The sequence below is a fragment of the Sesamum indicum genome, linkage group LG9 (genome assembly GCF_026168435.1).
Source record: "Sesamum indicum cultivar Baizhima isolate 11 linkage group LG9, ASM2616843v1, whole genome shotgun sequence".
In the NCBI taxonomy this organism is placed as follows: domain Eukaryota; kingdom Viridiplantae; phylum Streptophyta; class Magnoliopsida; order Lamiales; family Pedaliaceae; genus Sesamum; species Sesamum indicum.
This window is the reverse complement of record NC_142665.1, coordinates 20,212,400-20,238,315: the sequence shown is the minus strand read 5'-3', so window position 1 is coordinate 20,238,315 and position 25,916 is coordinate 20,212,400. Positions and strand designations below refer to the sequence as shown.

General features: G+C 35.7%; 4 protein-coding genes across 4 annotated transcripts; 3 read left to right on the top strand and 1 right to left on the bottom strand.

The window, feature by feature from the left end:
* The first annotated feature begins 502 nt into the window (after window positions 1–502).
* On the top strand, window positions 503–4,829 carry PBRP (plant-specific TFIIB-related protein). Its single transcript, XM_088885396.1, has 3 exons — window positions 503–1,144; window positions 3,276–3,434; window positions 3,854–4,829. Exons 1-3 carry the CDS (start codon window positions 557–559, stop codon window positions 4,652–4,654), a joined length of 1,548 nt encoding a protein of 515 aa, XP_088741522.1. The 5' UTR covers window positions 503–556; the 3' UTR covers window positions 4,655–4,829.
* A 1,798-nt stretch (window positions 4,830–6,627) lies between these two features.
* Window positions 6,628–12,911, top strand: LOC105178357 (proline-rich receptor-like protein kinase PERK15). Its single transcript, XM_011101823.3, has 10 exons — window positions 6,628–6,783; window positions 6,861–7,612; window positions 8,394–8,897; window positions 9,554–9,640; window positions 9,717–9,787; window positions 9,900–9,976; window positions 10,395–10,542; window positions 10,676–10,837; window positions 11,842–12,224; window positions 12,773–12,911. The coding sequence occupies exons 2-9, from the start codon at window positions 6,901–6,903 to the stop codon at window positions 12,118–12,120; spliced, it is 2,040 nt and encodes a 679-aa protein (XP_011100125.3). The 5' UTR covers window positions 6,628–6,783; window positions 6,861–6,900; the 3' UTR covers window positions 12,121–12,224; window positions 12,773–12,911.
* A 1,921-nt stretch (window positions 12,912–14,832) lies between these two features.
* On the top strand, window positions 14,833–20,641 carry U1-70K (U1 small nuclear ribonucleoprotein-70K). The gene is made up of 10 exons (XM_011101298.3): window positions 14,833–15,118; window positions 15,615–15,729; window positions 15,820–15,899; window positions 16,606–16,681; window positions 16,885–16,949; window positions 17,036–17,098; window positions 18,472–18,553; window positions 18,634–18,796; window positions 19,236–19,295; window positions 19,606–20,641. The coding sequence occupies exons 1-10, from the start codon at window positions 15,020–15,022 to the stop codon at window positions 20,327–20,329; spliced, it is 1,527 nt and encodes a 508-aa protein (XP_011099600.2). The 5' UTR covers window positions 14,833–15,019; the 3' UTR covers window positions 20,330–20,641.
* Window positions 20,642–22,354: 1,713 nt separating this feature from the next.
* On the bottom strand, window positions 22,355–25,331 carry LOC105177979 (protein LIKE COV 3). Its single transcript, XM_011101299.3, has 6 exons — window positions 25,138–25,331; window positions 24,585–24,637; window positions 23,748–23,857; window positions 23,137–23,304; window positions 22,843–23,067; window positions 22,355–22,738 (listed from the first exon to the last, which is right to left on the bottom strand). The coding sequence occupies exons 1-6, from the start codon at window positions 25,270–25,272 to the stop codon at window positions 22,632–22,634; spliced, it is 798 nt and encodes a 265-aa protein (XP_011099601.1). The 5' UTR covers window positions 25,273–25,331; the 3' UTR covers window positions 22,355–22,631.
* Window positions 25,332–25,916: the final 585 nt, after the last annotated feature.

Sequence of the window (25,916 nt, the reverse complement as noted above, 5' to 3'; positions counted from 1 at the left end):
TGCATATTGTTTTATAAAAAGTGGTGTGTAATAATTTATAATTTTTTATTTAATTACATGTATGCATAATTAAAATATGTCGTATCATTACTTAAGGAACTATAGATTGTAGATCAATTACAATATAGATTTGCATATTGCATAGTGTATAAATATGTGTACGATAAAGATATTTTAAAATTATCTCGATAATTTATTTTTAAAAAAAGTTCAATATATAATAATACAAGCAAAAAATTATGTAAAAAATTTAAGGATTGTAAATTTATATTAAATTGATAGATTTTAAATTCTTTTTCCATAGAATTTAAATTAAAGTATTGAATAAAAATCTTCAGCAATTGGCTTCGAAATATAGATTATAGGGTTAAAGTATGTGCATAATTACTTTGATAAATTTATGTATTCCAACAACAATAACAATATTAATTAATTAATAGGAATTGAAAAAAGAAGAAAAATGAGTAATTCGGAAAGAAAGAAAAGCCCAATTTTGAAACGCACAAAATCATTAAATTACCTCAGGGTCAACCCGCTCTTGCCCATCCCCACCGAAATGCGCTGCCCCTACTGCTCCTCCGGGCAGGGCCGCTGCGCCACCACCGCCGCCGGCCGGAGCATAACCGAGTGCGCCTCTTGCGGCCGCGTGGTGGAGGAGCGGCAGACTCAGCCCCACCACCTCTTCCACCTTCGTGCGCAGGACAACCCTCTCTGTCTTGTTACCTCCGACCTCCCCTCTGCCCCAGTCGTCTCTCAAAACGACGAAGAAGACCCATTCGAGCCTACCGGGTTCATCACCGCCTTCTCCACGTGGTCGCTCGAACCGTACCCGGTTTTCGCACACTCTTCACTGTCGTTCGCGGGGCACTTGGCGGAGCTGGAGCGGGTGCTTGAAACGACGTCGCAGGGGAACAATTCCAGTGCTTCGGGGCCGTCGGTGGTGGTGGATAATTTGAGGGCTTACCTGCAGATAATTGACGTGGCTTCGATTCTTGGGCTGGATTATGATATTTCGGACCACGCTTTTCAGCTTTTCAGGGATTGCTCTTCTGCCACGTGTTTGAGGAATCGCAGCGTCGAGGCGCTGGCTACTGCTGCTTTGGTGCAGGCTATTAGAGAAGCTCAAGAACCCAGAACTTTGCAGGTATTTTTATGCGAACAAGTAGTTTATCTGTAGGATTTTGCTGAAATTTGTTTTTAGATTGTGTGGAAATTGTGGCTACCTTGAGCTCTTTGGTGACTCAAAAACTCGTATTAGGAATCAGGGTTTTGGAAGTAAGTGAAAAGTTGATTCCTCTTGAATTGGGAAATTTTACCTGAATGTTGTATGCTATGGTCTAATGCTTATGCGGTAGGAAGTTGCAGTTAAGATTTATGGCGCTTTTTAGGTTAAAATTTACCGCCCACATTATGCAGGAGTTGATTCAGTCTGCAGTTAGCGATATTAAACTACTGTATTAAATAAAGGATTTGTTGTCTTGTGAAATTTGATAGTAGTATCTTTGGTATTAGCTTTGAGACCTTAAATTTAGCCCCTTTGAACTTCTTGCTCCTGGACCATCTTTTAGTTCGGAGGTTTAAAAGACAGTGGGATGACAGAACGGTCTGATGCTACGGACATTTACTGTTTGATTGGGATTTTCTGCCCAATGAGCACAATCAAGCATTAAAAGCACATCTGCACATGTGTAATTCTCTTCTAATTGATCAAACGAATGTTGTGATAAAGTCAACGTTGTAGGAGCCAACTTGATTGTTGTTTCAATTGAGTTGGTTTTTTTTGTAACTTGAGATGAAGATAATAAAAATCAAAGAAGAAATTTGCAACAGTTTTTTGTTTTCAGCTTATTCAGCTCCATGCCATAGCCCAAGTGCTTTGTGGATCCAACTATTATATTCTGTGAATGATGCATCAAAGTACTTTGTAGGTTAAGGTACATACAATGCCAACCACAAGGTGTGGTTCTTATGCAACTGCACGGACCCCTAATCAAACTTGTTTAAAGCACTAGAACTACAATATAAAAGGTATATTTAGAAGGATAAGTTGTTAACTATTATGTTTTCTTCTAGCTGTGTTTTGTGTCCGTGGCAGCTCTGCCCTTCTGAGTGATGTAATCGCTTCTCAGATTTTCTGCAGTACTAGCCCCTCTTAGAAAAATATTTAACCACAACAAAACTAAAATATTATTTCTAGTCGCGAAGTATTTTCTGGCAGTTTTGAACATGTACTGGTATAAAGAGTTGCACAGGATTGCTGTCTATTAATGTGTTCTGCGAAAGATTTCTGTTTTCCTTCTTGGGCCTTATTCTTTGACATTTTTTTTTCCTGAATTTGGATATACTAGTTTTTAATAAATGTCCCACCAATACAGCTGTCGTTTGACCTATTTGGTCTTTTTATTTGGGTTCCGAATCTATTCATTTGTGCAGTTTTATCGTTAAACAGAATACGGATCTTTTTTTTTTTTTTTAACTTCCAACTACTATCCAATATTGCCACCCTGGAATTTTGGCCGTTGCTTGAGGTAAATGGCACTGATGATTACCACCCTAACACGAATGTGAAGCAGATCCAGACTGAAAGACAACTTGGGTATTTTGATTCTTCATTGTTGGTCATCTCCTTTCCTCCACCAAATCTGACCCTGTTGGCACTAATCAGCTTGGGGAGTTTGCTTATTTAACTCACATGGTGTTGATGATGGTATTGGCAGCATCAGTGGAGTATTTTGTGAGTGAGTCTGAGTACTGGAGTAGTATCTCTTTCATTCTTCTTTCATTTTTCTCTTTCTTCTTTTTGGTCTTTTGTGTTGTGGTGGATGGTGAGTCAGGAAGCTTCGAAATTGTTCAAGTGTTCTCTCAGTTTAGATTGTTTCACAGCAAAAGTGATGGTTGCATTTTGGAAAAATGGTAGCAGCATTGTGATGGAGGGACGGGTTTTTCTTAAGTCTCTGGCTTTTGGCTTGTCACCCAGCAACCAATCTTTATATTTCTGGCTTATTTTGTGAAGTATTATTTCCTTGAAAGTTAAATAGTATTGATATACCCTGAAGTCATAGAAGTTTCATATGTGAAAAGGTGCTTTTATTGTGGAACAGTAATTTCCCCTTGGTTCCAACTTCAGTTTGTCTGTGATGATCAAATCTGCTGTGGCCAAGATGGTAAAACAAGCTAGAGTATCTTCGATGAATGTAATATTACTTAAGTAAGCCTCTATTATATTTTCTGACATCTCTATTGGTTTTAACTTGGTGTCTTCTATTGAATATCAGGAAATATCTAGTGCTGCCAATTTACCACAAAAGGAGATAGGAAAATACATCAAGATACTTGGCGAAGCTTTGCAACTAAGTCAACCCATTAACAGCAATTCAATCTCAGTCCACATGCCCAGATTTTGTACGCTTCTCCAACTTAATAAATCTGCCCAGGTAGTTGCTAAGTCATGTTATGATGTTGTCATTTATGCCTGTTGAAGACTCACTTTTGTGAAATTCTGATCAGTCTTTCAAACTATTCCCTCTTCTTGCCCTAGGGCAGATATACTGTCATGAAGACTGCTCCTAGCTTGTTTCATAAGAAGAATCTTGGAATTTCTGACCGTCACTTCTTCAGTTTCAATTCACAATTTATTCTCCCTAAATATGCACGAACGACGAGTATTTAGAGATACCACTCTGCATGATGGTCATTGTTTTGGATGGTATACATAATGTATTTTATCTCATCATTAGACAGAATTAATCAAGTCGCTAGAATCATGCTTTGAAATAAGAATCCTGTTTTATTATTCATCTGTGAACCTAAACTCCATCAACCTTCTTCTGAGGGGTGCTTTAAATGTTTTCAGGAGCTGGCAACACATATTGGTGAGGTCGTGATCAACAAGTGCTTCTGTACCCGCAGGAATCCCATAAGCATCTCTGCAGCTGCCATTTATTTGGCCTGTCAATTGGAAGATAAACGTAAGACACAAGCTGAAATCTGCAAGGTGACAGGCCTAACGGAAGTCACTCTGCGTAAAGTTTACAAGGAGCTACTGGAGAATTGGGATGATCTGCTTCCATCAAATTATAATCCGGTTGTTCCTCCTGAGAAAGCATTTCCTACGGCTACTATTTCTTCAGGACGCTCTTCATCATCCAGAGGCGATCTAATTGAAGGTTCTCCCCTGGACAGGGAAAAACACACTGAAAGCAGACATTCTAAACCAAGTGAAATATTAGGCGCATCTCATCAGACCAAAGGCAAAGACAACGCTGAAAGCAAAGATAGTTTCCACCGGGCTTTTAGTGCAGCATTACTTGGAACATCTTTCTGGAAGCCTCAGGTTCCAGTTAATACTTCTGCTAATCAGAGGCCACCTGAGACAAATCAAATCTCAACCCAAAATATGGAAATTGATTTACTGTCCAAGACTAGGGAGGAGAAAGGAATGGATACAGACACAAAAGCCGCTTCTAGCTCTCTGAGACCCATTCAGTTCCCTTCACCCCCTGCTTTAGCCGCAGGTGTTGTGCCTTGGCCATTTCGGCCCCCAGTGACGTCAACACTTTCTCCGCCAGGTCAGTTTATTCAACCACCAAAGGCAGCATCAACGGCGGTAGATAAAGGCCCCATGCAACAAAATCTAAATGAGAAGTTCAGTTAGTGTGCTTAGCAAATGGGAGCAGCTGAGTCCGTGATTTTGTATTGTAGGACTGCTGAAAACTAAGTAGTTGTGTGGTTTGCAGCATCTCATTTGAAGTAATCTCCAATTTTAGTGTAAATAGGATGTTGTGCTAAAAAAATCTTTTGGGGCATACATACAGTTTCATAATTCTGGATGTGATTGTTCAAGCACTGAAATCCTGCTCTATATAAAGTCTCAAACCTAAGAATTGCATGTATGGGAAGGATAATCCCAGGCGGGAATCTGGAGCGGCAACCATGTCTGAGGATATGTCTTCTACTCAGAATCATGGAAAATACAGAAAATAATAAGCCCGCAAGAACGACTTCGGACACGGTTAAACGGATATGACGAGAAAACTACGTTCAAATTAATTTTGAAATTCAAAGTTTTAAAACATTCTAAAAATAATTTGATAAAAAGTTGTAGTTCGAATTCAGTCCATTATCAAATCAATTGCACGGTAAGCAAACACTAAATTCATGCTATATTAGATGCTTGTTCTGTAGTTTATGTACAACTATCAATCATATACTTGGTTACTGCATTGCAATTTCTATCAGGGTTTAATTTTTTGATTCAAATCCCATTGTATATTCTATTTATTTACTATACACGCACTTTTTTTTAAACAGAATATAATGACGTAATTTTTTCATTTTTATACGTGACATATATTATATTTGATGTGAGCAAGAAGGGGTCGTTAAAGAAGTATTTGGACTTGGAATCTGCTTATGTTAAGAGAACATTACCCTCAACTGAAGAGGAAGGCTAACTTTTATAATCGTAGCTCCTAGCGAATGAGCAAGATCCTGGGGGACTCGGGTCCGCGATTGCCATGAATAAGCCTTCTCAAAATTTAAAATTGTTGGCAGAGATTTTAAGGAATCCTAGTTGTGAGAGAAATTTTTGAAAGGATAAACTCCCTAAAGGATATGGCTCGAGATTTCAGGAGGTTGTTTGGGAGTGAGTTTCATCTAATCCTTGTCACTGTTTATGTGCGCGCCCGCTCACTCTCGAAGCGAATTATCTCCTGCTACAGAAAAGGATGGCCAACTCAGTTGCCACGTCAGCATGGAGTGCTTTGTGCTGACAATCGTGGATTCTGGCCCATTCCCTAAAAGCCCATACGCAGGATCTGAACCATGGTGGGGCTATTCTTCTTGGACCCTGTGTGGCTTAGGGCCCCCGTACCATATCTCTGGGCGGCTTGGGCTTCCAAATGGGTCAGACCAACATTTGAGCTAAGCATATTATTCATATACTAATATTAAATTAAATGGAATATATAATATGATTTGATATAAAAATTCAATTCCATGCTCTATCTCGTTAGCCATATCATGCATGTTCAAAGAAGCATGGAATTGTATGGAAATCAGACAAACACTGAAAGGTTTAAATATATTTTTTATTCTGTAATTATGATTTTTTAATATTTTTGAACCTGTAATTTATTAGGTTCGCAATTTAGTTTGGTATGTTTCAAATTTTCGCAACTTGAGAATAAAATTAATCAGAATTTCAAAGTTGATGGAAATTGTGATGTCACAATTTTCGGCCAATTTTGTTCTAAAACACGAAAATTAAAAAAGTGAAGGAGTATTTTACAATCAAAACAAATTACAATACTAAAATACCAAATATCTATAATTACAGGACTAAAAATACAATTAAATTAAACCAGTTGGGGAATAGGAGCTAATTATAATTTTCTCAATCATAATACATGCACTTTGTTTTTTTATTTTATGTAAATCCTCTCTTCTTTGTCTACATTAAACCCAAAAAAAACAAAAAAAAAAGGGTAATTAAAATAGGGTGTAATTACCCCAATTGAAGGGCTGAGAAGAGATAAGAAGTCGAAACAAACTCTGTGCCTGAATTAGAGGTGTGTAAAGCATATAAGACTTATATAGAAAAGGGGGAAGGGAAAGTCCCTTCTTTGTAGGAGGGGAAAGGCAAAGGGCAAAAGGCAAAGAGCAAACGCATAGGCATACGCATGGGGTCCTCCTTTGTAATATCGCACAATACACAATGCTACAACATCTCTCTCACTCTCTCTCACCTTTGAGGAGGACCCTTCTTCAATCTTCTCCTTTCAGGTATTCCTCTCCCCTAATTCATCCCCCTTCCTGTTTTTGTTGCTCTTCATTTTTACGTGTGCATGAATCTTGTTCAGGTATTTTTGATTGTTTTGAAGAGCGGTTTTGCGGGTGAAAATGGCTTCATCCCCTGAGACTGCTCCATCAACTGATCATAAAACAATTGAGTCTTCACCCGCTGATGATTCCTCCTCCACCCTATCTCCTGCCGATTCTTCTCCCCCCCCGCCTGCCGATTCTCAGCCACCGCCGCCTGCAGATTCTCCCCCGCCCTCGTCTCCCCCGCCACCGGAGTCTACCCCTCCAGCCTCCCCGCCTCCCAGTCCACCCGCTGATTCTCCCCCTCCACCGGCCGAAACAGCGCCAGTCCAAGACTCTCCCTCACCCCCACCACCAGATTCCGCAACACCTGAACATTCCTCTCCAACTGATTCTGCGGCATCTTCAACCGCCTCGCCTCCGCCACCACCGGGAGCCATTCCCTCCCCCTCGGCTCCTGGCTCTCCAAATGCTCATGTCTTTTCTCCGCCCCCATCCGCGGCCGTTGGTTTTCCTGTCCCACCAGGTGAGGCCGGGAAACCCAGGTCCCCTGATCTTGTGTCGCCTTTTTCTCCAGTTACGGTGTCAGGTAACAAGTCGTCGGGTTCCTCGTCGCCGGTCAATAATGCTTCACCGCGGTCATCGAATTCAAGTGCGAATATATCTATCGTTGCTGGGATTATTGGTGGAGGAGTATTGATTTTTGCTCTTCTCATTATTTGCTTATTATGTACGAAGAAGAAGAAGAAGAAGAAAGAACAGTATTACAACCATGGACTCCCACATAAAGGTATGCAAACCAATACCTTAAATTAATTTCTAACTATGTAGTTTCATGTTTTTTTGAAATAATCATACTATATATGATACTATCCACATTTATTACATGATTCTTGATACTAAATTACATTTTTAGTCACGGAGAACAGGAGGGTTAATAGATTATTCGCCTTACGATATTTTTAAATTAGTTTTAAAATTGAAAACTCGACATATTTGTTCCTTTATTTTATAAATTTTTTTAAATGGTTTCAAAATTGAGAAAGTTGGACATATTTCGTCCTCAATTTCATGCAATTTTGTGGGACTAAATATGACGAATTTTTTTAATTTTAAAACCATTTTAAAGATCCTATAAAGCTAGATATATATATACATATTACGAGATTAAAAGTATAATTTCGCTTGATTCTTGACAAAAGTAGAGATATTAAACTATGTGTAGTCTTCAAGGGTAATTTTGGAAAGGAAAAGGTTACAATTTTGGTCCCTTAAGTTAAGTATATAAAGGGTAATTTTAGTTTAGTATGATTTTATTTTAATAATTTTGTCCTGTAAGTTTAAAATTTTCGCATGTTAAGGACAAAAATAGCTGAAAAATTGTAATATGTATATAACGGGCTTAATTTGATGCACGTTTCAGACCATTTTGTTCTCAATACTCGAAATTAATAAATTTGTACAAGACTAAAATTAATAAATTTCTCTTTTAGCAAGCAAAGAAAGTTTGCAATTAATTAAGTTTCTATATATATATTGACATTAATATTGGAACTACTATGAATTTTCAGGCGGTAACCAATACCAACAAAACCAGCCGATGGACCACGTCGTTAAGGTCGGGCAGTCACCTGCCCTTATGGCGGGGTCAACCCCCGGTGGTGGCTGGGGCGCACCACTTCCACCACATATGGCCCATAACAACAACGAATTCAGCCCCAATCATATGCATATGCAAACTCCATCGCCAATGGGTGGTTATGGGGCCAAGAGCGAGTTCACCTTCGAGGAGCTTGCAGCTGCCACGAGCGGATTTTCTCAACATAATTTGTTGGGACAGGGCGGGTTCGGGTTAGTCCATAAAGGTATTTTAGCTAGTGGAAAAGAGGTGGCGATTAAGAGCCTCAAGACCGGTAGTGGGCAGGGAGAGCGAGAGTTCCAGGCGGAGGTTGAAATCATCAGCCGTGTGCATCATCGACACCTTGTATCCCTCGTCGGGTACTGCATTGCCGGCACGCAGAGAATGCTTGTCTATGAGTTTGTTCCCAATCAGACGTTGGAATTCCACCTTCATGGTAAGTTTGCATAGTTATAGAACGTAAGTTGAGGTCTCAATAACTGTGTTTGCAATAGTTTTCATTTAAAAAATTATTACTCAAAGCAGATTTTGTCTAATCAAATTAATCACATCAATAAGTATGATATACTTGTCATGTGATTGATTACTTTTTTCGTACATAAATCACAAGACAAATGTATTACACTTGTCACTTGTCATATAATTGGTTTAAATCTGGCTAAATTCGATTCAATTTAGAATTCTTTTTCTTCTATTTTACAGTGAAAATAAGTTGTAAATTTAGTTGTACTGGAAATTAAAAGTGTCAGAAAATAAAAATAAAAAATACAAAAAACTAGATATATATAATTTTACTTGTAAACTACAAAGGTGGAATAAGTTTTTAACTTTGAGCGTATCCAACTTAAAATAAATAGTTAAAAATAATAATTTAAGGGAAAAAAAAAAAGACTCTTTCAGTTTAGCCTCGACAAAAAGCTGATAAGCACAATTAACTATTGCAAACATCCGTTAATTATTCCTAAATTATATTCTCGATCTTTATGAAATAACACAATATATACATATATAGATATATACTTATTAGTCTTGTATCTTGTATATATCATTAATCTTACAACATTCTTACTACAAAAATGTCCGTGGTTGCAGGAAAAGGGCGGCCGGTAATGGACTGGGGATCTAGGCTTCGTATTGCCTTGGGATCAGCCAAGGGACTGGCTTACTTACATGAAGATTGTAAGAATTACAGTTCAATTAAATTCTCCTTTCACAGTATATCATATGCTTATGTATTTCTACTATGTGATTACAGGCCACCCTCGGATTATCCATCGTGATATCAAAGCAGCAAACATTCTCCTCGACTTCAACTTTGAAGCCATGGTAATGTATTTACTACCAAAGCCCAGAAAAAAAAAAAAAAAAAAAGGATTATCATTAGTCGTTTAGTTATGTAATTAATGTAATAACAACGTGATTTTCTTGCGTTATCCAGGTGGCTGATTTTGGATTGGCTAAACTCACTACTGATAATTACACTCACGTCTCTACACGTATCATGGGAACTTTTGGGTACGTAAGACATATTTGGAAGACGGTCATGCTGCAAGCTTTTTGTTGTTTCTTGAGTTGAACTGAGTAATCTTCTTGGTTAAGTATTAGATAGAGACAGGCTCAAGCTGATCATATCATGACAAACGCATTGCATTTATTATTTGGTCTGTATATAGTTTAGAGAAAGCGATAAATAAAAATATACTATTTTATGAGCATTTTGCGTATAACAGGTCAGAATCCATCTTACTATTTTCATGATGTAGTTCGTCTACAATTTAAGGAAAGTAACAAACTAAAAGATTTTTTCTGGTGGACAATTTGCTCATAAGAGAATGTTCGGTCCAGTCTACAGTTTAAGGAAATGTGACAAATCAGAAGATGTTTTCTTGACGTACGTTTGCTCATAGTAGTATACAATCTGTCTGAATAACAGGTATCTTGCTCCCGAGTACGCGGCCAGCGGGAAGCTAACGGAAAAATCTGATGTTTTCTCGTTCGGAGTCATGCTCCTAGAACTTATCACTGGTCGCCGGCCGGTGGATCCTACAAACAGAACCATGGAAGATAGCTTAGTGGATTGGGTTTGTCTTAGTTCGTACATTCTGAAAATTTCTCACTTATATTTAGCAGAAATGAGTTAAAAATTGATGTTATAATCCACTATTTGTGGCATGTTTGGCATAACTGTCTTCCTTCATTTTGTAATGAACGCAGGCAAGGCCAGTCATAACTAAAGCAATGGAAGATGGGAATTACAGTAAACTGGTTGATCCACGCCTTGAGGATAATTATGTTCCCCAAGAGATGGCTCGAATGGTTGCTTGTGCTTCTGCAAGCATTCGCCATTCGGCAAGAAGACGTCCGCGCATGAGTCAGGTACGTGTATTTCCTTGTCGTAATATGATGAATCACTATATTTACATCCCCGTTCACCGAACATTAAATTATCAAAATCAATGCTAGAATTTGAAGAATAACAATAACTATCATGTCCTTATATTGACTCTCATATCTGTAACATTTCATTCCATGACACTGGTAGAGGAAAAAATATTAGGACATCAGCGGATTGGGTCTATTAGACCTATTGTATTTCGAAACTTCAACCAGTCCGTCAGGGACAAGGATGGGGATTTAGGTGGTGTTAGAAAAATATTTTTCAACTTCTGACTTTGAAAATGGTATATATGAACTAAAATTATTATAATATAGATAAAGTTATCCAAACTAAAATTGAATTTATTTAAAGAAAAAGTCAAATCAGTTTGAAGCAACTAAAAGCACTCCCAATGTGTTTCTAAATTTTGGCTCAAAAGTATTTTTTTTAACAATTTGAAAAGTAAAAGTTAGCATTCCAAATAGCGTAAAACTATTTTTTTGAAACAAAAAGTAAAAAACTAAAATAAACTTTGAGTGCTTGGGAAATATGTTACAATGTTAAACACTTATATTAGATTTACTAATTTGCCCTTGAATAAAATTGTATTTATGTTTCTTCTTTCATTTTCCTCCCCACTTTGCCAGCCATTGGTCCTGTTTCCTACTAATTCCGGATTCACCTCCCACCTCACAGATCGAACCACCATTTGCCACCTCATCATCGCTCAAGCCTGACTATACAATTAGTGACACATATATAATTACAAACCAATAATTAAAAAATACTACGAAAACTATATTTCTACTATTACTAAGTCTTCTCCATCACCGATTAGCAAAATTCATACTAATTTTGAAATTGTTGATTAATATTTTTTTACTAATATTATTTCTTATTATAGTGAATCGTACAAATTTATGTTATTAATCCGTCTTACCCATAAGAAACGATGTTTCCTCCCCACCGTTGTACGAAAAGTTTACATTATTTTTTATACCAGATTGTACGTGCACTGGAAGGAGATTCGTCATTAGAGGACCTCAACGAAGGTGGCAAGGCAGGGCAAAACGCGCTCGCTAGCTCTACCTCTAACGTCACTAAGTCGAACATAACCCATGAAATTTACGACACTGGTGCGTATAATGCAGACATGATGAGGTTTAGGCAGATGATCATGCCGAGCCAAGAATACAACAGCAGTGAATATGGAGCGACAAGCGAGTACGGGCTCAATCCATCCTCGTCCAGCGGCGAAACAACCCCTAATAAAAAGCTGTAGAGCTGAGCATGACCAAAATGATGTTGCAAACGTCCAACAATTTTCATTTGGCATGCTTCTTGCTGGCATGCTACTTAAAATTGCAAACCATGGAGAGCTTTTAGGTACAAATATTTCTTTCTATATTTTTCTTTTTTGGTTTTGTTCTATCCATGGCCACGAATTTGTTTACCTGAATTTGAATTTTTGGCTCATTTTACATGCTTGTATTTCAAGTTTGTTGATGTATATAATGGGTAAAATTACAACCATCCTTCCTTAAATTTGGCATAATTACAAATATCCTCTCATTGTTTGAAAAATTACAAATGTCCTTATGATTTTAACATCCGTATTTAATTTCGTTAGGTTTTCATCCTATTTTTATGGTGAATTGACCAAAATGCCCTTTTGGATTATAAACTATAATTTTATAATTTTCTAAAATATTTTTATGAACTAATATTCCTTTTTTTTTTTTTACATTTTTTCAAATATTAATTATACTAAATCTCAAAAAAGTATAGTATTAATTTGCCTTGTATATAATTCATATTGGTTATTTCAATTATTGTCTTACAAAGTTCATTCTTTCAAATCATTACATTTCAGATTATTTTCTATTGAAATAATTAGTCCACCCTAGACTCAATTGACATTCAAATTTGTGCAGGACTTCAAATGTCAGAAAACGAGCCGATTGGGTGTACACATCTGGCATTCATGCTAGTCGCACTGATCGGCCGTTGATCGAGCAGACATGTCATTTCTTATTTATAATAAAAAAAAATATGATCCTAATGCATGTACGGAATTGATCGAATTGAATTTTCTATTGTGATTCTTGTTGTATCTTTTATTTTAGTTTATATATACACATAATGTATATAAAAATTCCGTCAACAATTTTATCTAAATAAATATATACATATAAAACAAAATAGAACACGCAATATCAAATTTAATCTAAGAATCATGACAAGTCGGACAAACTTGAATTCACCTTTTCGAATTTTAATTTCAATGTGAAAAAGATAATTTTTCATCTTACAATCATTTCCTAACCTCATTTTTTTTATTTTTTATAATTCAATCATTTTCTAACTTCAATATCTTCATCTTATTGGAATTAGTAAACGGCTATGGAGGTCAAATGTATTATTGTTCAAATTTATTTAAATTATTATCGAGCTCCAAGATTTGTGTTTGAATTTGAAGTGTAATTAAATCGAGTTCGAATAAGTTTTAGTGAAATTGAGTGCAAACAGAATTTGAGTAATTTGATGTTTTCAGATATATTTTATTATTATTTATGTTAATTGAAACGAGCTCAAGCTGAATTCAAAATTTTATCAAACAAAAAATTAAGTTCAAATTTGATTTGTTAAATTAACGAATTGAGCTCAAACAAACTTCTACCAACCAATCTCAAATTGAATATCGAGTAGTTTAATTTTTTTTTAGTCCTATCTATGTCTCCTAAAAATTAGTATTTAGGCTATATTACTACCAGATATTCATAAAAAATGACTAAATTAAATATAATACACCCCTCTAAAAAAGGCAAAATTCATCGTGCATATATAACATATAGTACTGGTTAAAACTTAATGCAAGTTCACGTATGATAAGAAAATCAATCACTGTATAAATAACATTAACCATCCATCAAAACCAACCAACAATGGCTTCACATCTTATTCGAGTGAGAACAATATACTTTTAGAGGTCCAAAATTTAGAATTTGCAGCTGATGTTGTCGGAAATTCTATTGAAAATGAAACTAAATATGATACGATGCATTTGCAATCAATTACACTAAAAGGAAACACTCATAGCGACAACAGTATAGAAACGCAACATTAGAGCTTTTGGATGCAATAAGAAAAATTAAAGATGAATACTATTAGATTTAAATTTTAAGAAAAAGCAAACAATAATAGAATCATATTTTATTAAGTTGTTCTAATTATATTTATAATTTTATATAATTATTTGTTAATCTAGATCTTGGGCCCACAAAAAGAAAGAATATTATTTTAAAGAAATTATTAATTTACAAAGGTTCTATGTATACATATTTATATATAATGAGACAAATTGGATAATTTTTCTTTGCCCAATAATAAAACTCTCAAATTTGGCTTAATGAATTTAGATAAATGATTTAAAATGACTCAAATTGAAATATATTAATATTTGATAAAATATAATTCAGAATTAGAATTAAAGAATCTGAAATTATTTAAATTTGAAACTATCCAAATAAACTCAAATGATTTGTTATTATAAAATGCAATAATTTTGAATTAGTTTCCTTATCACTTGTTCTAATTCAATAAATATATCAAAATAATTAAAAATACATAATTTTATACAAAGAAATTAAAGAAGTATTTTCAATTATATATTTTGAAAATTTAAGAGTACGTTAGTTATTATTATCATTGTTATTATTTTAAATTTATCATTGAAACTTTCAGAGTTAGGTTAAATTATATAAATGCCGTTATTTTTTATAAAATTATAGTCGCATTTTAAAGGGTATTATTGTAATATTTTTTATGAGTCGTTTGTAAAAAAATTTATTTTTAAATAGAGGATATAATTATAATTATAATATCAAAGATGCAAATATAATTGTATAAAAAGTTGAGCGGGGTGATAATGTAATTTAGCCTTAATTTAAAGAGAATAGAAATTAATGTGGAAAAAGGGCACATAGTGATTCAGGTATATATATCCAGGGCGGAAACCCTTTCTCCGTAGCGCTCGAAGTCACCAACTCCGCTGCCGCTTTAGCAATCGAAATCAGAATTTCTTTGAAGAAACTCCTATCGTATGCCCTACGGCGAGTGAATTCCACTGCTCGATTCCTGTTCCGAAACCCTAGGGTATCTACTGGAACTTTCAGAGAAAGATGGGGGACTTCGGCGATCCCATGATGCGCAACCAAAACGCTGCCGTTCAGGCCCGTACGAAGGCTCAGAACCGTGCCAATGTCATGCAACTGAAATTGGTAATCTCTCGTGTCTGAATCTCGTTCTTTCTTCTTGAATCGCGATTATTAGGGTTTTTTTTTTTGTTTGATTTGTTTTGAGCTAAATTTTAGTGGTAGATCTCACCTGAGTTTCGCTGAATAATGTTTTTACTTTTGCGGGTTCTGTATTAAGGCAATTGTTTATTGTATTGCTTCTCATATATGTCGGTTATATTATTTTCACGGTTTTGTAATTTTATTTGAGGAAAGAAGTTACGGGATTTAGCTTGAGAAGATTAATTTCGTGCAGCACACTGCTCCAGATGGTTTTAGTTTTTGTTATGAATTCAGGATGTGTATAGTGCGTAAAATTAAAAGTGAAAGAGCAAAAGACAGCATTTCACTGGGTCAATTCTTCCAAATTTACGTTACCCTCCCTTGGAATAAGTGGGCAATCTGATCTATGTTTTACTTGAGAGCTGTGCAACCCAAATATTCCTTGTTCAGCTAATGCATCTTTTGACTAATTCTGCAGATTGGTCAGAGTCATCCAACTGGTTTAACCGCAAACCTTCTGAAATTGTTTGAGCCCCGCCCACCTTTGGAGTATAAACCACCTCCAGAGAAGAGGAAATGCCCGCCATATACAGGTCTTTGGTTGCTACAACTAAGCTAAAGTTTCTCAAATGAGGTGAAAAATTGGTTATGCTAACAGCACGTTTCTGTGGTTTTATTCGCAGGTATGGCACAATTTGTCAGTAATTTTGCTGAGCCTGGTGATCCTGAATATGCTCCTCCTGTGCAGAAGGGTGAGACGCCGGTAAGTCATCTATCTGTGCCAAATGCATTCTTGTTTTAAAGAAATTTATTAGTCTCTCCGAGCTTTATCTTGATTTGATGAGGTGAAAAATTGGACAAATGCATGCATTTTTGTGCTGAATGGGCCTATATGACTATCCTTTTATTAATAGAAGGGAGGTTACACTTACATCACCAGACAGCATGTTCCTTTGAACACCTGGATCTTTATCTTAAGTATGTTCTGCTGTGTTCTTCATGTGTTTTTGGGGATGATTTGCAACAGTAAAGACTTTTGGAGATTATTAACTGAGCCATATATTATATATTATAGTATAACAATGTTTTCGGGATAGAATCATGTTCTGGGTGCTGTTCCCATAAAAAAGGTTGTATTAGCACTTTTTGGTGTAATAATTTTGCAGTGTTTATTTTTTTGGTTAGAACTATTGTGTGGAGAAGTTCAAACAGCAAATGATTGCTGTTGCAGAAACCTTTTCTTCTATTTCTTTGAACCCCCTGGGTTTTCTGAGATTCAAGAGATGAGAGTTTGGATCCTACCATCATTCTCTTTTACCTCAGAGAAACTACAAGTATGCATGTTTTTGTCATTTTACTGTGACTGGTTTATATAGTGTTCCCTATGCAAAAATTTTCTCCTCAACTTTCTTCAACACTTTTGTATGGGCATGTGATACATGTATCTTTTGTACCGTCTGTGTATGTAGGCTGAAAGAAGAGCTAGGATTCACCAAATACGGCTAGAGGAGGGAGCCAAAAAGGCAGCAGAGGAGCTTGAGAAATGTGACTAAAGCTTTCTTTGTGTTTAATATCTTATGACACGTGTTGATCACACTCCATTGGTGCCCACTGAATGGAAACTATTGCGTTTTTCCCCCAAGCATGCTTCTACCTACACCGAGCAAACATGAAAATTTTATGTCTGGAGAATTTTTCTCTTTGTTTTTATTTACTTGGCTCATTTCATCATGTGGTTGGCTTTGCAGATGATCCAAATAACGACCCGAATATTTCTGGAGATCCATACAAAACGTTGTTTGTGGCTAGGCTTGTGAGTAATTGCTTTTATTGCCATCAGCTCTCTAGCTGTTTTATGGTACTTGGCTTATGTACTTATTTGATTTTTCTCCTTTTCAGAATTATGAGACAACTGAGAGCAGAATCAAAAGGGAGTTTGAGGCTTATGGCCCTATCAAGCGGGTAGGTAATACAGAACACCCAAGTGTGCAGCTTGGGTTATTGGTTTTTGGGTTCGGTAAGAAGTTTTTGCAGATTTTGTGGTAGTAGCATTCTGTCCTTTAGTCCTTGAGGAAAATCCATTGCAAAAGTTATTAAGCTTCAAACTGAAAGAGATTCTCCTCAGCTATTCACTCCGCAGGCCCCCAAAATAAAATGTTATAACTATAAAGAAAAGTGATACCAATAACAAAGTCGAAAGATAAAGTTTAGTTGATCTGGTTACCTTGGTGATTAATCTGTTTAAAGATTCTCTTACATATTGGTAAATGTGGCATTTTGCTAGTATAATCACCGTCTCTCTGATTTCCCGGAAGATTATAGTTGTAACCTTTCTAGCTAACTTACATAGTTTCCATCTTGCCATATCATCTTGATTATTTATGTCCGGTGGCCTCTCTTTGCCCAATATGTTGAGGTACATCAAATTATAATGCATCTTTGCGGCTCATTTTGACAAGTTTAGGATAACCCTCATTTCTTCACTTGAAATGTTGATGGATGATATCATCCAGATCGGACTCCAGGTATAATTTGGTCCAAACTAATAAAATTATAGGTTGGTTTGCTAATCCTTCTGTGCCCTTCTGCGCTCTTTGGGTTTGGAATTTTCTTCGGACTAGGATGGTGTCCTAGTTTGTGGGCACCTCTCCACTCCTAAAGTTCAATGTGTAAGTATTGACCCTTTTGAGAGGGAAATCTTCCTGTGCTCGCTTTTATTTCCATATATTTCCCTGAAGAATTATTCAAAGTCAAAAGATGGCTCATCATGCAAGCAAAGGTGAAAACATTAATTTGTGAAGAGCAATGATGATTTGTGCCTTTTGGCTATTATTTGAAGCAACCTGGAGGGCAATTTTTTACTGCACTGGGTAAAATCATTGGGAGTATTAGCATCTCTCTCTCTCCCTTCTTTTACTTTCTAGTACACAATGCCTTCCTGCTACTAAAATCTTATTTTTGGATTTAAAGGCTGTCAAAAATGCTTCAGCGATTCTGAAGATATCCCGGTATTGAATATTATTTATAGTCATTTTATTATTTTTTTTAAAAAAAAATCCCTGGTAAGGGGAGGTTAGTGTACGAGTCAACTGGTAAATTGGCCGCCGTTTTTTGGCAACTCTAGCAGTGATGGTGATGCGTCTCGCCTGGAAGCCCTATGATTGAAAGGTGAGCACGGCTAATTAGGCATAGTGCCTGTCTGCCGTGCCCTAGGCTTTTATTATGAAGTAAAAAATAGTACGTGATGAAGTCATGTCTAGAAAAATGCTTTTTGTTGTACTGATGATTCCAGTTCTGTAATTATAGCCTGCTAACCATATCCTTGTGAGTTTCAGGTTCGCTTGATTACTGATAAAGAGACAAATAAGCCTAGAGGATATGCCTTTATTGAATACGTGCATACAAGAGATATGAAAGGTTTACTCACTTCCACTGCTCTTCTCCTTGTCGTTTCCTACTTCATACTAAGCTATAACTGGTGTGCATATGTCATGCAGCCGCATATAAACAAGCAGATGGGAAAAAGATCGATAACAGGAGGGTTCTTGTGGATGTTGAACGTGGTAGAACTGTTCCAAACTGGCGTCCTCGCAGGCTTGGTGGCGGACTTGGAACAACTCGGGTTGGTGGTGAAGAAGCTAACCAGAGACCTCCGGGGAGGTAAATCTAGTGATTCTCTAATTTTTAACACACATTACTCGCATGAAATAAGTCCGTAGAAGTTAATAAATATTTTTTGAACTTTTCAATCATCTGACGAAATCTTGAAAATTCTGAAGTGGGCTGTATCTAGTGATGCTAACCATGAGTCCGCTGTTTCGAGTGTATGTGGTCACTGTAGCCTTATTAATGTCTTAAGTCGGGCCCTTTGTTTTTGTGGATTTGAAGGTCAACTTGAGTGGAATTCTCACTGTGCATCAATTTGTCTTCATGTAATCGTATTTTGTCTAGATTAAAATTGCCCTACAACTTCTGGTGGTTGATTATGCTACTGAGATTGAAATCTTCCTTCATTTTATACATATTGTTGTGATTTGTTGCTGCTGTGCATTGACACACTGAAATGTAACATAAGATTCTTTTCCTTGTCATGTTATAGAGAGCAAGTGCAGCCTGGAGGAATATCTCGATCAGAGGAGCCAAGGGTGGAAAGAGACAGGTATTTGCTTGCGGCAATAATTCTACTCAGCTATGTGAATTATTGATCGTGTTTCAGCTACTCAAATTGACTCTTACAAATTACCTTAAAACATATATGAACTTTCTATTGTTGGTGGAGGTTCTCTGTCTTCCGTTCTTCTGGGAATTGCAGATAAACTTAAAATCTGCTGTACAAAGTGCGATATATGTTTTGGGATATCAGTCATTGCCATTCTTATCATTTGCGTAAAACTAGAAAGGTTTAGCTTAACATGTCCTCTTTTAAGTTTATTGACTTCCAACAATGGTGACTAACCCAAAAGTTTCAGGGACAGGGAGAAATCCCGTGAAAGGGGAAGAGATAGGGAAAGAGAACGGGAAAGATCTCGCGAGCAGTCTCATGATAGATCAAGGGACCGTGACCACAGAGATGATAGGCACCACAGAGATCGCGACAGAAACAGAGAGAGGGACCGTGAGAGAGACCGTGGTCGAGATCGTGATCGGGACCGCGAGAGAGATAGAACACGGGACCGAGATCGGGGTCGAGATCGAGGCCGTGACCATGACCGTGACAGGGACCGTGATCGCGATAGGGAACGTGACCGTGATCGTCATCGTGAGAGGGATAGGGAAAGAGACAGGGATTATGAAATTGGGGATGACAATGACCGCGGTCGTTCTCATGATAGAGACTATGACTATGAACGTGCTGACTCAAAACATGAACGGGGTGAAAGAGAGAGGAATTATGTTAGTGGAGATGCAGAAGATAGTCGTGGGTGGCCTGATCAGCCTGAGCATGGTCATGGACGTCCAGAAACCGAGCATGGCCATGGGCACTATGACTACTATGGAAACCAAGGTCGGGGACAATATGATAATCCAGACGCCCAGGGTGATTACGACCGCTACAGGGAATCTGATCGTGGTCATGATCGCTACGACCAAATGGATGATGATGGCTATGGTTATGATCGAGCTGCATCTGAGGCACAAGACAGGGATTACCGGCGTTCAGACAGGTCACTTTCTCGCGAGTACGAGTATTAAATCTTACATCACATCTGATTAAGCCATGATCCACTGGCAAAGGTCATGCAAAGTCTCGTGATCTTTACTTATTATGGTGCTCGCCTGTTTGTCTTTTGGAGGTCCCTTGATAAAATTGTTTTGCTTTCAGTTAAACATATTGTGGATTGTGTCCAGTCATGTTTAGTACGTTTTTCGTATTTGAGACCTGCCAGTATTATCTAAGAATGCTTGGCTTATTTCTTCTGTATTTCGTTATCTCACATCTGGTGCTGGATTTCCTCTAAAACTCATTTTGCAACTTGGTATAATTCCGGATTCCGTTCTCATAAATCGTGATTTCTGCACTCTGTTTGGTGTTATTTATTATATCATCTTAGTTTGACCAACTCACGTTATCATTGAAACGGTTCTATTTAGTATTATAAATAGAATGTCTAGGGTGAAGTATCAGTAATTACTGTCTTACTGGTTTTGAAAGAATGTTGTTTCTGTGAATTTCCCCTCCCATTTATTTTGTTTCTAAAGTTTTCTAATTTTTAAAGGATATTTAAAATTAAATATTGTTTAAATTATATTAAGTTAAAAATTGCCTAAAATATGTAAGATAATATATATATATATATTATATATACTATATAAAAAAGAAAAACTCCAACTTTATTTACAAATTATGGTTATTTACACTGAGATACTAATTCGTTGAATTATAAAAAATATCCTCATGTATTTTCAGTCACCCTTATTTAAATTCTTCTTCTCATCTATATTGATTTGTTTATACTAATATAAAATGTTTACCACACCAAATTCCTTTTGTATCGATAATATTATAAATTAATTTAATTTTATTTATTTATTAAACATGATGTGTTGGTTTATATATCGTATTCTTATTTATAATAAATTTTAAATCGTAAACGACTATTTATTATATGCACGTAGAAACGACGTGTAGTATAAAATTAAAAATAAATGAGGAAATAAAACTACTGAAAGGTAGTTGTTTAAAATCATGATGAGTGGGGAGGTTAACAATAATTATTGAATGTAAAAAAAATAAAAATTAATATACTAATAAATTGAAAAAAACCAATAGGGTGCTTTTTAATTATACTAGCCGTTACCATGAATAATTATTTTACACCCGAGTCATCTCCCACTCTTACACTATGTATATTGCTCAATGCTTTTGAGTTTCAAACTTCTTAAAGCGGTTATGATATTTAAAATCTCTTGTTTATTTCTCTAGGAAAAAATAAGAGATATATATGTACATATCTAAACAATGTTTCAAAATGTTAGAAAAAGATTTAGATATTTTATAAAATCTAAAAATTTGTGGATACAAAGTTTTAGACAAATATAAAAGTTGAGAGAACTTGTAACAAAGTTCTATATACAAGCTTAGAAACTTTTATTGTATTTGAAAAATATTTGAAAAAAGTTTTCGAGAGTTCTCACCACACTATTAAGATAATTTTCATTGTCGACATGAGGAGGCCAAATTTATAAATATTAGCTAGAAGTTCATTTTTTAATAATAAAGTTTAGATATCAATATTTTCAATCAAATTTTTTTTATTAAAATTATTTGTTTTTTGTTCATTTCTTTGTTCAGATCTATTTATTGTCATATATAAATATTTAAATTTCAAACAAATTACACATATATGTACTATTTAATACATTATATAAGAATAACGGTAGAACAAAAAAATCAATAATGAAAAATTAAAAACTACGTCTCACACGCAACTCGAATGTATTTTAATATTCGAACAATGTGTTCTATCCACAAACCTTTCTTCAAAATTGTACCTTTAGATATTTTTATTGACTCAAATTCCGTTACTTGTACAATGCTAACCTACTTGTAGAGTTGTACCTTCAGGCTTCTATTGCCTTATCCTGAACTATTACTGATCCAAAACAATGAAACACAACGCTAATATAGTTGAGGATGTGGTATACTCAATCATAAATTAGTAACATAAGATCTCATAAAATCATTGAGGAGCTTGAAAAAAATAGACGACTTGGTCATATTGATGTTTCACAATATTGATTTCTTGTCAAGCATGTCAAATGTCTTTCAGACATATCTGAACTAGTTTCGTGTTTTACAATTGCTTCAAGAAAAAGAAAAATCAAAGTCTATATAACATAGATATGTAAGCATGCAGACAAAGATTTCCCTCTTTGATATCAATATCATGAGGCCAAGCCTTTTAACCTTAGAACTTGGATAGCCCCGATATCTCTAGTATCTAAATAAGAGACAATGGGGAATTGCAGCTTCCAACGTTTGGAAAGTACCCCCCTAAACTTGTGGTATTGTTAATTTCCCAAGTCTTGGCGACATTATGAATTGCGAATCCATTATAGTCATAATCTTTGGTATAGACATTCCTCCAGAGATGACAATCTCTGCATGCAAAGTTAAAAAGAAAAAAAAAAAAAAAAAAGCAAAGTCAGTGAACTCTAATTATGATAACAAATACAATGACTGGTGTTTGCTTTTAGTTTCTTACCTATGCCCTCTCGGACAGAAAGATTAGGCCTCATAATATCTTTTGAATTAATAAGGAATATGTCTCCCAAATAAAGGTGGTTGGTCGGCACATAAACACAACAAAGCTCCTCCGAACCTGAACTTTTACGGAGGATAATAGTTGATGTAATAAAACCAAATGCATACTCTCCAATACGAGGATGCCTTATGATAGCCACTTCCTTGAAGGCTTGAGAAGACTGATCTGAACAAGTGTAATTGAGTTTAGTACATAGAGTGTATTTTAGCTCATTTTAAAATATATATAATTTACCTGGAGAAATTGCTGTACTAATTTGTTTTGAGGCAGCATATATATAGCTCATTAGGGGCATCTTTCTAATAAACCATTCTCCCAATGAGAGAAGCGAAGCACCCACCCATGATGACATAAACACTCCAACCAGGAAGATGAAAGTAAGTGATGTTACAAATCCAAGACCTATCAATTATTAGAACAACAACCAACGACAATTAAATCATCGATTAACTTTGAAGGAAGCTAGAAAATGAAAAATACAATTAGATTTTATGACATTGTGCATTCGCTTAATATAGTTCGTACGTCAAGGATAATCAGAAAGCTGCTTAAACAATCCTTTCTTGAATGCAACAATTCGTTCTTTTGAAGAATAAAAGTGAGTTAGTCATTGCGCTTTCCTATTAACGTAATAATAATTCTACTAAAATTAACAGTATTAATCTAAGCCTCATCCGTGCAATTTAAAGAACTTGATCCTCAAGATATTTCAATAAAGCATATCATGTTGGCATATTATACTCTCAAGAGTTAGAATTTTTAACTGAACTGCAGCATTAGAACAATATTGTGTACAATTTTGCTTCGTCTATCACATGAGACAGAGACAACAGCAACGTGCATACCAAATATATCGATCCCCAGATGACTATAAATTGGTGAGAAGAATCCATCCACAAAATGGATAAACCACCAAGTTATATAGAATGTGATGGCAAGGGGAAGCAAGATCACGCTGCAAATAATGTTAGACCGACAGTCAAATATTATCACAAGGATAAACTAAAAGAACAGATCAAAGATGAACTTTAATAAAAGTACCTCAAAACACATAAGGAACAAGAATGATCACCAATAAGATAGGTGGTTATGATGATGCTGATGTGAGTTTCAGTGAAAATTGACAGTCTAATATATTCATGGAGACTTCCAACCCGGTTTTTACAGCTAACTTCCCATATCAGTACTCTTCCCTTCTTAAAAGTTTTCACATATTATGAAGACAGATTAGAATATAGGTTGGATTTGGACACGAAATCAAACGAAATGTCAGGAATTCGGTGGCATTATGTTTAAAACAGAAATCTATAAGAAATCATTTATGTAGCAGTTTTGCAACAAAAATCAATTCTGTATTCATCGGTTTCTATTGATGCTGATAGGAAACATATTTCGGGAAATCAGTAATGCGATTATCAGTTGAAGTTGAAGTTCAGTAAAGTTATACATTATACTTCATACATGATATCATAACATCTCCTATTCAAAAAGGTCAAAGAGTAAAATGAGAACGATACGAACTCTACAAGAGTATGCCAAAGCAAATAAACAACACGTTAGCATTCTAAAAGAGAAAAAAGGAGTACAAAAACAAAAAGGAAATCGTATAACTTGACTTCAGAGCACCAAAGGTAACGAACGCGACATCAATACAAATATTCCCATGCATTAAAACTACTAACCATCCTGTCATGAACTTTTTGGATGCCCAACTCCGAATCACTTTGCTAAATGCCTGCAAAAGAGGAATCATTAATGATGGCCATCCAACCAACCTTCTGGTAAAACATAAATGGTATCATGCATCAATTAAACTTCAAAACAGAGCATTCTGTTGATCACAAACACAAAGTCAATTGGCACAAAAGCTGCTGTTGAATTCAGTAACTCAGCTAAACACAAAGCCTTAAAACTCTACCCCTCATAATTCAACTGGGATTGAAAGGGCGACCCGAACTGAAATACATACATACAAAAGAGCAGAAAACAGAGTTCAAAATTTCCTGAAAAAGGGGAGTGAAAAATTAAAAATTAAAAAATAAAAATAAATGGTGGCCATATAAATTCAATTATCCTCTTCCTGTTCCCTGCAATCACATCATGCATGCAGTTCAAACTGCGATCTTTTGCCCTAACGTGGAAATGCATTTGAACATCAGTTGCACATACATGCTTGTGTGTGTATGTATACGCGCTTATGGTGAGAGGATAGAAAGAAGGGAGGGAGGGGAGCACCTCCTTGCCGGCGGAGCCGGCGCCGCTGGCCGACGGTGAATTATAAGGAGAAGAGGATTTCGAGCGATTAGCAGTATCTTTGATCGATAAAGGTATAAGGCGTTCGAGATCTCCATCTCTCTCTCTCGTCCCCATCTGTCTCTCTCGTTCTCTCAAGCTATGAGTTGTTGTTACGAGTCCGGATGGTACACTACTGTTACATTACATGAATATGTTTTTATATTTCCCAATATACATTTATTTAATGCTACCCCCCCCCCCCCTGGGTCCCACCTACATAAATATCTTCTCTCATAGTTTTAGCGTTCGAATTAGAGGATCAAGTGGGCCCCTTTAAATTCATCTAATTATGTGGGATAATTACTCCCTTCTCCTCTGCTACAGTTTGATGTTATTATATGTAGATTTATTATGATATAAAAAGAATACATTTTGGTATCTATGACGTTTGTTTTCACATATCAAATAGATATTCATTAATTAATATTCACCAAATTTATTGATATTAATTAAATAATCGAATGAAATATATTGTTATTCCAATTAACTTATATTACTTACTAATTTCAAATCAAATATTCTTTTTCTAACCAAACTATCTTGTAAGGATGAGGATACACCTACCCACATGTATTAGCATGTGAAGATATATAAGGATAATTTGATTAGAGAAAAAATTATTTAACAAGTCAATAGTATATCAATAAAGTGAAATATACATTTTCATTCAATTTTTTTTTTGTAATATCAATAAATGTTAATTTTGACTAATATGATAT